Raw genomic sequence first — 15,604 nt, 5'->3', positions numbered from 1 at the left:
TGGCCAAACCCGATTTCAGGCCAAATGGATTTATCCTATGCGTGTCAGTATATACTAGTTTAGTCCAGTACAATCTAGATTGGCCTAAATGCTTTAGGCTTAACTAGTTTGACCTAGGCCAAACTGATTTCGATGATTATTGTTTTTATATTTGGAAGAGGTTTTGAAGTTTTATGAATTTTTTCAGGTAGGGTTTTTGTATAATATTTACTTATAATGAAAGCCTGATAAAGATCTTTGAAGAAAAAAAGTGTGATGTTAAATTCCGTTTTGTTTGTTCTAAAAAGCATAAGTTTGTTATGTAATTTGGTCAAAATAAAATATTTGTTTATTACAGTACGACCCTTGTACTCAAAAATTTCTATAAGAAAGTGATGTTAATGAAGATGTTCAAATCTCACTAAGGACTGCAGCTACCAAATATTCAGTTGGGACAGGACTTGATGCACCTGTACCAAAAACTGTGCTACAAATAGGTGCCAATGTAAAAAAATTGATTTTGTGTAATTCAAATTGCAACAACGGTACACCCTGTAAAAGTAAATAAAAGATTAAATATTTTATGTGTTGCACTAAGAAGCACAAATAAGTTAATTTTTAATTTTAGTTAGACTCTAAAAATTATTTTTATTATTTTGTTTAATTTTTGAAAATATTTTCGAAAGTTAATTACCTTTAAAAGTGCATGGCTTAATAAAAAAAATACAAACTGATAAGTACTGATTAGCTTATTTTTATTTTATAGTTTTGTACTGTACAAGTGTTGTGTCACTTCTAATCAATACCGTTTTTTATAATTAAGTAGACTATGTTTGAATAAATATTGTTCACTTAATTGATTGCCTTTAATTTTATTTTAACCATTAATATACTCCTGTAAAGCTGTATATATTAACATTAATATACTGGAATAACAACTCTAAATCAGTTTGGCCTAAAGTATTTAGGCCAAACTAGATTGTCCTGGGCTAAACTAGTATATCCTGACATGTGTAGGATAAACCAGTTTGGCCTGAAATTGGGTTTGGCCAGTAACATATATATATACAGTGGTACCTCAGGATACGAACGCCCCAGCATATGAAATTTTCAGGATACGACATGAAATTCGAACATATTTTTGCTCCACGATACGAACAAAAACTCACCATACGACGTTACATTAGTTCGCAGCGCCATTTTTTATTTACTTCTGTTCATCGGTCTCAGTCCGCGTGTTTGCTTTGTCGTAGAAGGATCTCGCTCGATAAAGGAAATCTTGAGGTATTATCAGAGAGTGACTGATTTTATTGAAAAGAAACATCCCAAAAAGGTTTACACTGGCCATATTGCTGCTCAGTTTAATGACATTTGCCCAAGTCATTTTAGAAACATTTTAAAAAGTAGGCAAAGCCAAATCTCTTTGGAGAGATATTTTACCAAGCGACCTCTATCCAGTGAAAGTGCTGGTGGAAGTGAAGGAAAGAAAGTAAAAAGCAGTGAACAAAAATTTAAAAAAATATATAAAAAGCAACACTAATTTTCTAAGTTATTTCTAAGTTATTGTTACATTATGTTATGAAAGTTAAGTTTTAGTATCATTTTCCTTCTCCCTCTCTTCCGCCAGCAGTTTACACCTCCACCGTCGTCTATCCTCGAAGGTAAAGTGCAAATAAACTACTTTTTTTTATCATTTATTATTCTATTATGGTTATTTATACATTTACAACTACAAAATGTATTTTTCAGTGTTTTCCTTACTACAGTTATTTTTTTTTAATGTACAACTTAGCTTTAATTTGAGTGTGTTTTTAGTGTTGGAACGAATTATTTGGTTTTACATGTAATCGTATGGGAAAAAATGATTCACCTTACGACATTTTCATGATACGATTTCAGTTTCGGAACGGATTAATTTCGTATCCTGAGGTACCACTGTATATATATATATCATCCAGGTGACTTCAATTCATGCTAATTTGGATAATTTGTAATCATTTTAGAATACAGTGGTATCTTATACTTTGAATGCTTCGGAGTTCACATGCTAAATTTGACAAAAATTTGCCTCCGAGTTCAAATTACACTCGAAGCATAAACACAATCTGTTGTGCATCCATGTCCTTATTCACTCTTGCTCAAGCATTATACTTGTATGTTTAAGTGCTTTTTTCAGTTTATTTTTGATGTTTGATTATATATACTGTATGCTGTGTTATTTGTCAATTTTTAACAATTTCTTCTTGCAAATTTTCATCGTTGACAGCTCTTGGGCACTCCATACTTGGGTTTTGTATTCTTTAGTTCAAAATTTCCCAAATGAAACATTTTAAATTACATTTGACATATTTAAAGTTTAGGAGCAATTTTTCCCATACACATTACAATTTTTTTATTGGTTTTTTTTTATGTATCCTTTTTGAAAGTCATAAGCATAATATGCTTGATTTGCTTTTTATCTAAAGTCATTACACAATTTGATTTTATTCAAACAGGATGTGAAGTAAAAAGTTTAAAATAAATTTCTGAACAAAGAATAAAATCTCACATTATCTATATGTTAAATTTCACAACTATTATACGTAATTAAATCACATTTATGATAATGTTCAAGTCCACTGTATGTGACCATTAACAATTTTCATTTTATTATACAACATTTACATATTTTATGTATTACTTTCATGTTTTAATTGAATTGCTTTATTAGGGTATTTTAATTGTGTTATTTTTACCTTAAATTATATATATTTGCTTTTTTAAGTCTGTCAAAATGGATATTGTTCAGTGTCCAGGAATGGATTAATTGACTTTTCCTTATTTCTAATGGGAAATTTGATTCAGACTACGAATGATTCGAGTTTGAACTAATTACTGGAATGAATTAAATTTGAAGTACAAGGCACTTTTTTTTAGATTTTAATGTACTCTTTATTTCTTAAAACTATTATAAACAACAACTAAGTTAGTTTTTTATGAAATACTGCACTAACAAGGTATATTTTATATATGTAGAGTACATATCAATGTACTGTTTTTTAGAACAGACTGATGAGGGACATAGCTGAAATGCATTTCTGTTGAAACAATAGAAATAACTCTCGTTTAAAAAGATAGTTTTTTTCTTGTATAATTAGATTTTTGAACACAAGGGCATCTGTAAATTGTGGCATGTGCCCCATCCCCTTTGTTATTGGGTTGGGGTGCTCTTTTCTTAATCCCCAAGGGAGCTCTAAGATTTCATTTTATTTTTGCTTGTTAGGTCCAGCTTCATCTGGATTTGTTACGTACCCCTCTCAGTAATTGTTACATCCAGACTTATTAATCATAAATTTCAAAAAATATAAGTAATGAAGCCAATTTTAAGAACATTATCAGAATGCCTCTATGTGGGAAGTTTTTTTCTCATAAAATAGCAAGTTTATAGAAAAATTATTATAGTTAGTTTGGTTTATTTGATTACAGCTACATGGCATGTGGGGATGCCTCCTGGGAGGAGTTTTATGGAAAACTAGTCCCTGTTTAGGTGTTACTAATTTGAAGAAAACCTGGAAAGCACTACATGGCCAGCCTGTTGGTGATGTGCCAACAGGCATGACCAGTGAAATAGTTTCAACTCCATGCAGTTTAGTACTATGTGCTACTCATCAAAGTAATAATATAATGAGTTTACTTTGCACTATATCATTGTCACAGTAATTAAGTGAATATATATATATATATTTTTAATGTTATATCCTTTTTTGTATGAGTTATATTTAGTTTATAATTTAAAATTTCTTTGCCAATAAATGGCACTAAATATAGATTTAGCAAATCCAATGTAGACAAAAATTAATTAATATATAGAAATCCAATAAATATTTTGGAGTGGTATGTATGACATAATCTAAGTTAGTAGTATATTAACAGATTTGCTGCAATTGATCAAACGACCTAAAAATGTATAGCAAACAAGCAATTATTTATTGTGACATCATCACAATTCTGGGCTGCAATTTTAATATTTTTCTTTTTTTTTAAATTTATTTAATTTAAAATATATGCTCTTCACTTCAGATCAATAGTGTCTTGCCCCTGTACATCGTCCTTTTCCTGTTAGCAATGGAGTCATGTTGGTCATCTGTCTAACTCGTTTCAGGGAAAAATTTTTGAATTGAAATAACCTGACTTCTAGTCTATACTGAAAGTCGTATATAGTTTATCAGGGCCTCCTGTCCCTAAGACTTCCATATTTAGTCTCGGATTTCATCTATCTAACTCTGTTCTCAAGATTAAGGAAAGACAGTCGGATGGTAGTGGGAAATTTATAGGTCTATAATTTAAAATTAAAGTGGCTACCACAAATAATCTATTTTTTAGCAGAATGTGCTAATTAACTTTTTTATGACCAAAAGTGCAAAATTTCTTTACAATGATGACATTGTACAATTTTTTTGCAAAAAGACCAACTTTTATAGAGTTTCTAATTGATTTTTTTATTGTAATAGTTTATTGTTGTTATTATTATCATCATCATCATCATCATCATCATCATCATTTCCTAGGTCACCACCTTGTCAAGCAAGAGTTATCAGTAGTTACAATGAACCATACAGCAATGCTGGTGGGAGCATAAGCTTCCAGTAGAGATATCCATACTGGAAGCTTATGCTCCCACCAGCATTGCTCTATGGTTCATAAGATCTATGGTAAGAAATGAAAGAGATCCACAAACAGTATTTGATCCAGCATCTGTTCCCCATGTTAGGGGTGGCTGATTTATAAACACCTGGCTTTAAGTTTATAAACATATCCATTCTTGCAGTGAAAACAAATGGTAGTTACATTTTCACAGCTTGATATTGGCTTGTGTGTCACCTGAGTTAACAAGATTTTCATTTGTGGGTTAGACACAGGCTCATCTTTGAAAAAAATCTGCCAGTCTCCAATCTGGCAACCACTGATGAATGCAATACTGGTCAAAGTATAGCTACTGCATCACAAACACATTTACCACCTTACACCCACACAATGGACAATGCAACCAAAATGCTTAAGCAGCAACTCACCACCAAAGCCAAAAAACCATGCCAATGGATGAAGTGGACCCAAGAAATTAATGAATTCACCATCCATAGCTTCACAAAATTCAAAACAAATATGTATCTGAGATGTAGTGTCTATCTTACAGATAGACACTACATTACAAATTCGCATGCCAATTTCTACATCTCAGATCTACGTTTAAGTATATACAAACAAACAAACATCCTCACTTATATATATAGATTAATTATGCATCTCATGTAACAATGGAATCTGGAGAACAGGGAGATAGGCAGAGATTTCAACAAGATATGTGACTGTTCAGCTGGAATTTTTAGGTTAGTAGCTAAGAATGTAGTGGGGAAACAAGGGACTGGGGATGTGTAAAGTTACATGTTGATAGAAGGATGAGGTTCAGGAGGCTATTAAGAACAAGAAATTGGTATTCAAGGAATGGCAAAGGATGGTAGGAAGACCCAAATACATACAGCTAAAAAGAAAGCAGTGACCTTCTATCAAGTATCAAGCCTTCAACAACCTTTATAACAAGTTGGAGACAGGAGAAGAATGTCTATAAAATGGTCAGAGTTAGGGAAAGAAAAACTAGGGACCTCAAGCATATTTGGCATATAAAAGATGAGAATCAGAACATATTGAAAGATAATAGCAAGGTCAAGGAAAGATGGAAAATATATTTTTATGATTTCCTGAATGTAAAAAGAGAATGGAGATTTGGCCTTAGAACTTAAGGAATGTGATGAATGCTAGGGAGATGTAGAGAAAATAAAGGAACATGAAGTGAGGGTAATCTTAAAGAAAATGAAGAGGAGGAAGAGCTTTAGGTCCAGACACAATATCAACAGAAATTTGGAAAGTGACAGGATGGAAATGGCTGACTTCATTGTTCAATATAATAAGAGCCATGGGTAGAATGCCTGGTGTATGGAGAGAGAGCTACCTCAGATAAGGATGATGAGTTGGATGTGCAGAATTACAAAGAGAGATGAGGTAAAGAACACTTTTGTCTTAAGGGACACTTACATGTCACTGATTTAAAATTTAAATTGAAAGAAAGGAGACTGAGATTGATTGGACATATTTATAGACTAGATACTGTTCTAGTGAAAAGGGTAATAAGGTTGTAAGAGAAAGGCACTAAAAGAGGTGAAGAAAGATTTTCCATTCCATTCTGTTTTGTGCATCAAGATGCAGAGGAGAAGGATCTAGAGTTGACCTGAAGTACAGTAAAAACTCATTTTAACAGATCACTCAGACCACCAAAAATCATCTGTTGTTCTGAGAATCTGTCGTATCACAAACAACAGATTTCCCACACACTCAGGAAAATATCTGTTATTCAAAAAAAAAAAAAAATTTTTTAACCCCTACATATAAGAAATACCATAAGTATTTGAAATTATTAAGTTTCTCGACTATCCTTTATCCTATAGAAACACACATATTACAAGATTGTATATTACATATCCTTGGTGCACAAGAATAGTGACACAACTCAAAAATTTCCAATTTCGAGTTTATTGTAGAAATGTATAACAAACTCTTCATATTTTTATGTAGAAGAACGAACACTAATATTTATTTCCAAAAAAGATTTGAAAATTTTAAAAATCCAAGATCATGACAAAGCCTTACAGGAAACAAGAAACATTTAAATGGTTGTTCTGGAAGATCTATTTTTTTAGTTGTGTCACTATTCTTGTGCACCAATGATATGTACAACAAAGCTTATGGACAAAAAGCTTTGTTGTACATATCATTGATACAGCACAAAAAGAAGCAAAGTATATATGCTCATTAGCACTTCACTTGACTTCACAACTTGTTTAAAAAACATTCATCCATATTGGTTTGTTTTGGTGCTGCTTTTCTGCCCTTTGAGTACAACCAAAAGTAGTTTCCCATCACTAATCAATGTGCTACAGGAGAATGTTGAAGCGTAGCTGCACACTTAGCAATATGAATCATGATGATTATACATGTATTTTGCTCTGCATGCAATGCATTTTTTTAAAAATTCAGAACCCGGCAACACTCAAATATTAAGTAAACATTGAAAAACATGATGTTTACAGTATTTCGGGCTAGAAAAAAATCTGTTATTCTGAGTTACAGATCCACTAAAAGGATATTACTTGGATTTGGTGGGACCTGGTGAAAAATCCATTGTTCTGCAATCCATTAAAATGAAATTCTGCCATAGCTGGGAAAGGACCAAGGAATTAGAAATAATAACAGCAAGGATGGATGCTTCTGGCTAATTTATTTTTATCACAAATGCTTTTGCCAAACAAAATTTTTTTTACTACTTCTCACTATGGATGACATGTGAGAAGTATTACATGTTGGCCTAACATGTTTTCCTTTAATTAATTACTTCAATAAACTTATTCAATTGAAAACAAACTCATGACTTTTTAAAAATTTTATTTCTACAGATATCAGAAGTACTGTCATGTTGTTATATGTAGGCCTGTAACAAGTAAAATTAAAATACTCAATGAAGTAACAGACCGAAATTAGTCTAACCATTTTCATATTGTGATTTCATCAAAATGAAAATATTATATTGATTTACTTGGTACTGTTTTTAATTGAACATTCTAAGAAAGTATTATTTTCAATTTTTAAAAGATCAATTTTACAAACTAAAATTTTAATTTTAATTTGTAAAATTGGTCCTTTAAAAATTGATTAATTTGTTAAAATTATTAGAGAAAGATAATGTCTTAGAATCATCAAATCATTAAAAGTTTAAAATAAGGCATTTTATTATATAAAAAAAATTTATCTTGTTATTAATTCACAATCCAGAAACCGTACAAACAGGTGAAAATAAAGATACATTTTGTTTTGACTATGATCTCCTCTGTTTGCTAATCAGAAACCACACCAGTATAATAAGTCCTATTAATAAACAAGGTCCAAGTAGACAAGGATACAAACCGTAAACCATATGATTTCCATAAAGAGAAAAAGTTATTATATTTATTATTCATTAATCTGTTACAAAAGTATAAATTTATTAAATTTGTCCCTTTATAAATTTTCCAACTTTTATAAAATATTAATAAACTACAGAAAAATTATTCAAAAATTAACTGTCTTGCTACAAAATTAAAATGATTAAAATGAAAATTTAAAAATAATAATTTCAATTTAAACTGTATGGTTTAGTATCATTTTTTGCACTTGTTTTTTTGATTTTTTTTTAGATTATTTCATTAACAACACCGTCAAATTGAAGGTGTAAAGCATAATTGTAAGGGATTCAGAAAATTTTAAATTATTTCAAAGTAAATTTTATTCATATTAGATTAGGTGAAATTATAGTAGAGAGAAATCTAACATAGTGTTTTTAAAATTTAATTACCAGTATGTTGATTGATATTACACTAGATGCTCAGCCAGATCCTCTTCAAAGCATTGTGTGCTGCTTTCCTCCCTGTTGCATTTTATAATTCTACACACAAAATTAATATTAGCTTTAAAATTCTTATTTATAATATTTTTAAAAAAAATGTAAAACTAATGTTAAGTAGAAATTCTCAATTTGGAAACACTGTTGCTAAATATGGCTATAAGTAAACTATTTTTAATTTGTAAATAACTTTTTAGCCTCACTCACTCTCATCCAGGCATATGTGCCAATTAAAAATAATTGACAGAGGCAGCAACATAGAGAACATCTCTAAAAACTGGCAGCTGGCTTGGCATGCTTGGCAAGTACCAATGTTTTTGTTTGAAAAGTACTGTATTGTTAAAAAGTGATAAACTATAAAATAACAGTAATGAATAAGCAGATAACTACTACTACTATTGTATGGCAGTGTTAGATGAACTTCTGTTTTTAAAATTGTACGAGAAGTTCAAAATCAAACGTAATGTTTATGACTAAATTGTTTTTGACTTTCTCCTCAAGTGTATCTAGCATATTTACCAACCCTTTGTCTTTTGGACTTAGAATCATTGTTTGGAAGCAGTTGTTAGCTTGTCGACCTGAACTAGAAATTCTCTGTTTTTTTGAGATAGCACAACTTTAATGCATTTTCTTCACAAACATGAATTTATGACCAATACTAAAAATTCCAACATTACTTGTATGGCTTCTTTTAGAAATTGTCCTCTCTTTGACATCAACATTTTCTATAACATCATATATATAACCTAATACATTAATACAGTAGAGTCTCAAAAACTCAGCCTAATGTGGACCGAAGGGTGGCCGAATTTGTGAAAATGCCGGGTTATCAGGAATGGGGTTAAAAAAATAAGTATGAGTGTTTCCTCAGAAAATACTGTACTGTACTTGTTTGTATTGTTTACTTGAGAATACAACAGAGAATAAATTGCCCAAATACCCTTAAACAAAGGAAAAGTACGTACTTTATGAAGGCATAGCCTTTACTTCATGAAAATGAAAATTAATGAATACACTGTGTACAGTAATTTACCTGATAAGACAGGCCCCAGAAACATACTTTACGAGACATAAAGCTGTCTATAATGAAAATTAATTAACTAAGGATTTTTTTGGCCTGCCAGGGTGTGGCCGAGTTATCTGGACTGCCGGGTTATAGAGTGCTGATTTTTCGAGACTCTACTGTAATAACAATCTGCTCAATCTTTATCAGGCTATATTAAGGATTTTCTTTTCCCTACTTTGTTTCAGATTATTAACTAGCCTAAATATAGTCCAATAAAAATCTGACAGATAATTTGGTATTATTAACATTTTCTTTGAGTTCAATTTTGACAGATATAAAGAAATTCTTGTATGCATGAGAATTTCAATAGAAGCTTTAAATTTCTGATTAACTTTGCTTTTTTAAATTTTCATAGTACAAATTTTTGTCTTATGGTAGATGTACAAGTTATTCTACTCATTGGCGTAAGAAAGCAATTATGAAAAATCTGTCAATATCAAGTTCTTTCTCAATAACTTCAATTACTTCAATAAACTTATTCAATTAAAAACAAACTCCTGACTTTTTAAAAATTTTATTGCTACAGTTATCAGAAGTACTGTCATTTTATTATATGTAGGCCTGTAACAAGTAAAATTAAAATACTCAATGAAATAACAGACCAAAATTAGTCTAACCATTGCTCAATGCTACAGCCACTACCACATTGATGATAGTATAACTATGGTCAATGACTGTTGAATGGCCTACCATTCTGGGAAGGAATGAATTCAGATGGGTCACAAAATTTCAGGAATTTTTCAAGAGTGTGGTCTGTCTGGATTTGTCAAGCTCCATCCCTTGCCACTCAACTGACCCATTGTGAGCCTTGCTGAACCCACAATGGGGATCGTTTTAGTATCCACAGGGCAAAGAGAAAAAATATACAATTACTAATTCATTGCTTTTGGGACTAAATCTGGTGTTTTGGTTATATATTTAATGTCTTGCTAAAATTTGGCTGTATTTGAGCTTGTATTTATATAATAATTATTATGTATAGCAGGAGTTGCCAAACTTTTTTGATTGTCGACCCCTACAACTTTTTGAAACCTCACATGACCCCACCAAAAAGTTTGTGTTACGAGCAAAAAAATATCTTACTATTTTAATACATTCCTTTTAATTTTACATTTTTTACATTTATTGTATATATGTGAAATNCATTCTGGGAAGGAATGAATTCAGATGGGTCACAAAATTTCAGGAATTTTTCAAGAGTGTGGTCCGTCTGGATTTGTCAAGCTCCATCCCTTGCCACTCAACTGACCCATTGTGAGCCTTGCTGAACCCACAATGGGGATCGTTTTAGTATCCACAGGGCAAAGAGAAAAAATATACAATTACTAATTCATTGCTTTTGGGACTAAATCTGGTGTTTTGGTTATATATTTAATGTCTTGCTAAAATTTGGCTGTATTTGAGCTTGTATTTATATAATAATTATTATGTATAGCAGGAGTTGCCAAACTTTTTTGATTGTCGACCCCTACAACTTTTTGAAACCTCACATGACCCCACCAAAAAGTTTGTGTTACGAGCAAAAAAATATCTTACTATTTTAATACATTCCTTTTAATTTTACATTTTTTACATTTATTGTATATATGTGAAATACTAAAATGAAACAAGCAGCAGCTGAAAATGACTGTAGAGGTGCTAATAACGTCAGCATACTGTGAATCAGACACAAGCTTATCAATGCTGCTGCGGATGCTTGACATGTACTATGTAAGTAAAAACCAGAGCATGGACTCTGCAATTTTCGTCTGTCCTGTGCAACTAGATCTTTAGCCATTTTACATGTTGATAGGTAGCTGAACTATTAAATTCATTCAAACAATATTCAAAAACATAATAATATATATAGTTATATTTGTGATTTTTAGTTTCAATTTTTCGATCAATTCTCAATAATGTTATATTGTCCCCCAAGAGTTGATATTGAGCACTTTGGTGACCCCCTGATGTACAGTATAATGTACAGTACTATTACTCTGTATTCTGTTTTTTACTAATAATAATCTATTTAGCAGGAAAAGCTAATATTACAAACTTATTATTGTGATAGAAAGAATGCAGATTGAATAAATACTTAAAAGTGCTGCAAGTTTTGTTGACAACATTTTCACAGATTTAAGGTTTTAAGAAACCTAATGATGGCCTATAGGAGTAGGCTGAAAATGTTAGTAATTTAAAAAATTTTCTCTCAGCAAATGTATAAATGATCATAAATTTATAATTTATTCTTTGTTGAGCATGTTTGAACTGCGTTTCACAAATTTTTTTTTATTTATTTCTCAGCCTTTACATTCCAAAATCATCCTTTCCTAGCTTTTGAGTCCGCCTCATCTAATCTAAGGTTTGAAGTATCATATAGTGTTATGAAAGTTAAAAAAAGAAAAAAAAAACAAGGACAGTTTTTAACTCTAACAGGAGCTTGCCTAGAAAGAGAAATTATAATGAAAAATTTAATCATTTTACATTTAGGAGGATGATTCTGCTGTCAGCAGTATACACCACAATAAATAGGAACGATTTAAATTTTGCTGTTAATTTTGTCCACTAAACAAAGAAAAGTGAACCGTAGTACATGTCTGCTCTCATACCTTGGCCATGTTAGTTGTAAGTCAAGTGGAAGAATGTTGGATCATACCTGTAGCTTGTACCAGGAAACATCCAAGGGTATACGATTTATACAAAAACCGACATTTTAAAACAGGTTTTCAAATCTCAACTTTTCTAATTTTTGCTCCCTCCCAAAAATAGAGATAAGGGATATTTACAACTTATTTTAAAACTTTTTAATTCATTTAATATTTATAAAATTTCAAAAATATAACAAAATAAAATTTACCAACATCTACACAAAACAAAAAAAAAAAAAATACTAGATTATCACATTAAACTATAAAATTTATTCCATAGAAAACCATAAAGAAAAACAAACAATAATGAATGCTTACAAAATATTTTATTTCTTATTTTTCTTAAGAAAATATGATTTTAAAATGCAAAGAATGTGTATAACTCTATTGCTCAACCATATCTTTATTTTGCACACAAAATTGCCAGAAATAGAAAAAAAAACTCTCACTTGCTACTGAGCTGAGTTTAATCGTCTATAAAGCATTAATAAATCTAAATTTTTTGTTCTTCTGTTTGTACCCTCTAATACTAAAATCTTTTTTGATGTCTTAGGGCTAGACGAAGTCACTTCTTCAGGTTCTTGAAGATATTTATGTATTGATTTTTCCATAGCATTTTAGGATGACAAGATTTGCATCTTGTCATCCTAAGACATTAGCTGCTAAAAGTATTTGTCCTAAAACTCTAAGCAGCTGTACAATTTTACAATACTCTGCTTCATTCCATGTGTGAGAAGCACCAATGTCATTCAAAGCTAAAACAACACATTCTTTTAAGTGTACAAATCTTTCTATTGTTTTTCGGTTGTTGCAAGATTTCTCCCTATTGTAGGGAGAATTGGACGCTTTTTAGGTATAGCAGGATTTTTTTGTTTTTGTAGTTAGTTTTATGAGAAACTTCGTATTTAACAATATTCCTGTTATATGCCACAGACAATTTTGTATCAAAATATTGATGTTTTTAATCAAATAATTAAACATAAAAATTAAGTCTAGGCTCAAAAACTGGTTGTTTTTTTTTAGTTGGGAAAACCTGGTTTTCAAATTATATAAATTTCTTCAAAAAACTGATTTTTCAAAACAGAGTTTTAAAAACTGACAAACCCTAAAGGGTAAGAGACAGTGAGAATGCAACTCAATTTGGAATAAAATATTTCATCAATTTTTTGCCATTGTGAAAAAATGATTGCCACTTTAATAAAATTTTTACATAATGCAAGAAAAGCAATCAGCAGCAAAACATTTGAATAATAATTTCATAAATTGGTTTTTTTTTTTTTTTTTTGAAAGATCAACATTCCATTGATAATATCTCTTCCCAGAAATTGCTCAATCAAACTTTATGAGATGGTGGAGTATAGCATCCATCATCTCGTAGCCAATAATTGTGTGCCTAACATAGAAGTGTTGATGGTGAATGTGTGTTTGTATATCATCATTTTTGTGATTGTGTGTACCATATGATCAACAATGTAATACAGATTATAAAGAATTTTATCCAGGTTTTGGTTTGATAATTTTTCATTTTGTACATATAGTTCCACAATGAAACTTGTTACTTCTAAGACATGTCTGTATGGAAGAACATATATGTCATGCTGTAGTGGTTCAGATACACTAAAGTGTATCTGAACCACTTCAGCATGGTATCTGAACCACTCAATCTCTTAACCTCTCAATGATCCAAAAAAGCCCAATCATTATCAACAAATAATTGGGCTTTCAAAAAGTGTACAGTAGGTGGGTCCTAATGCAACTGTTCAACAAAAAGTTGCACTTTGCAACAGAATTTGATAAAATAACCACCTCAATGTGAAATGTGCAATGCTATGTAGTTGAAAGTGATGCTTTTTATCATGTATCATCATAGACAATCATCAGAGAAAGATGTACTAATTTGTAAAGACAAAAATGGAAAACATGAATGGTAGCAATTTTTTGGACCTTCAAGATGTGGTTCTTGTTGATTTTATGAAGTATGGTGCAACTGTGACAATAACTGCCTACCAATTTGTCATTGGGACTTTGCCTGCTTACCCAAGTTGTGGAGCTACTGCATAATTATGGTAGAATTTATGACACATACAATAACTTACTGCATCAGCTGAACATTTTGATGTTGGCAGTGTGTTTCTCACCCCCCATGCAGCCCAAACTTAACAGTCTTAGACTCACTTGTTTGGAAAACTGAAAAAATATTTGCAGGGTAGGGAATTTCTGAGTGGCATCTCTGTCAAAGTTGAAATTGTGAATGGCTAAACAAGCAAGATGCCAGTTTCTATCACCAAGCTATAAAAAATATAATGATAGACTATGATAAATCTCTAAATAAATTTGGTGGTATGTTTAAAAAAATAAAGGAATGGTGTACAAACAAAGCAGTGTGCTATATCTTATCTTTTTCTGTCCTAGGGAAAATGAGGTAAACTTACTTTCTGACTTACTCTCATGTATACAGCTCAACCATGTTCTATCAAAAGAGAAGTGATATACATATATCTTTTTTTCTATATATATATAATAATTTTTAAAATTAATATAATTATATTAGGTCTGTAATAATTTTTATTATTATATTTGCAGATAACAAGGAAGTAAAATTCATCTATTGGCATGAGTACAATTCTGCAATGTTAAAATACAACCAGTATTATCAAAATCAAAATATATTTATCACAGATATACAAGTAAAAAGGATTGTTTTATTGACATATGGAAATAAATACAACATGTTTCATTTATTAATATCTTGAAACCATGCATCAAAGAAATTATTATATCTAAATTTGTTTATAAACTTAAAAAATGACTAGAATACGTTTACATACTTGTAAAATAATATTAGCTACTTCATTAGTTTGGTTAATGGTTGGTGTTTGCTTATTAATGTATTATACTGATTGCATTAACAATGGTTTTGGTTGTGAGAAAGGTGCAAGAGTTTCTAATGTCCAAATCTCGCCAACAACAACTAGGTCACCAAAAGCTCCAAGAGGAGAGTTTAGAAAGTGGAAGAGTCCAGGTAAGGGTTGTTTTATTAATCATTCCATATTTAAATCAAACAATTGAAAGTGTTCATTGAATTAATTTGTGAGATTTGCTAAAAATTATATATATACATAGCAAATGATTGCCTTAAATATTCAGGCTATAAATCCACTATTTTTAATAATTAATACTAAGTAATTTGCTACTAGAGGTAGATGTTAGGTACCATCACTTATCTAAGTTAATATTTAATAAATTATTTAAATTATAGTTAATTTAGAATTATCTGGAAGAAAAGAACTGGTCTGGGTGGGGGTTGAACCTGCAACTACCACTTGCTGTGCAGTGCACTTGCCAGTTGCACCATGCAGACCCCAAGCAAGCCTTTGCTTCCAGATGTATTTAAACTGTGATGCCGTGATTAACCACATAGGGTTGTATCTAAATTTAAATACATCTGGAAGCAAAAGTTTGTTT

The 15,604-nt window shown here is 30.8% G+C and overlaps 1 protein-coding gene across 3 annotated transcripts in view; it reads left to right on the top strand.

The window, feature by feature from the left end:
* The window catches only part of LOC111641080 (polypeptide N-acetylgalactosaminyltransferase 1-like), a 58,382-nt gene that overhangs the window by 4,823 nt on the left and 37,955 nt on the right, over window positions 1-15,604 (top strand). For all 3 annotated transcript variants that reach the window (XM_023387196.1, XM_023387197.1, XM_023387195.1), the window contains exon 2: window positions 14,723-15,161. In XM_023387196.1, coding sequence (XP_023242964.1) covers window positions 14,945-15,161 — 217 coding nt within the window. In that variant the 5' untranslated portion in view covers window positions 14,723-14,944. The remainder of the gene's footprint in view (window positions 1-14,722; window positions 15,162-15,604) is intronic.

The sequence above is a fragment of the Centruroides sculpturatus genome, unplaced genomic scaffold (assembly GCF_000671375.1).
Source record: "Centruroides sculpturatus isolate CEXI.00-Female unplaced genomic scaffold, Cexi_2.0 scaffold1417, whole genome shotgun sequence".
Classification (NCBI taxonomy): domain Eukaryota; kingdom Metazoa; phylum Arthropoda; class Arachnida; order Scorpiones; family Buthidae; genus Centruroides; species Centruroides sculpturatus.
This window is presented reverse-complemented; position numbering and strand designations above follow the sequence as displayed.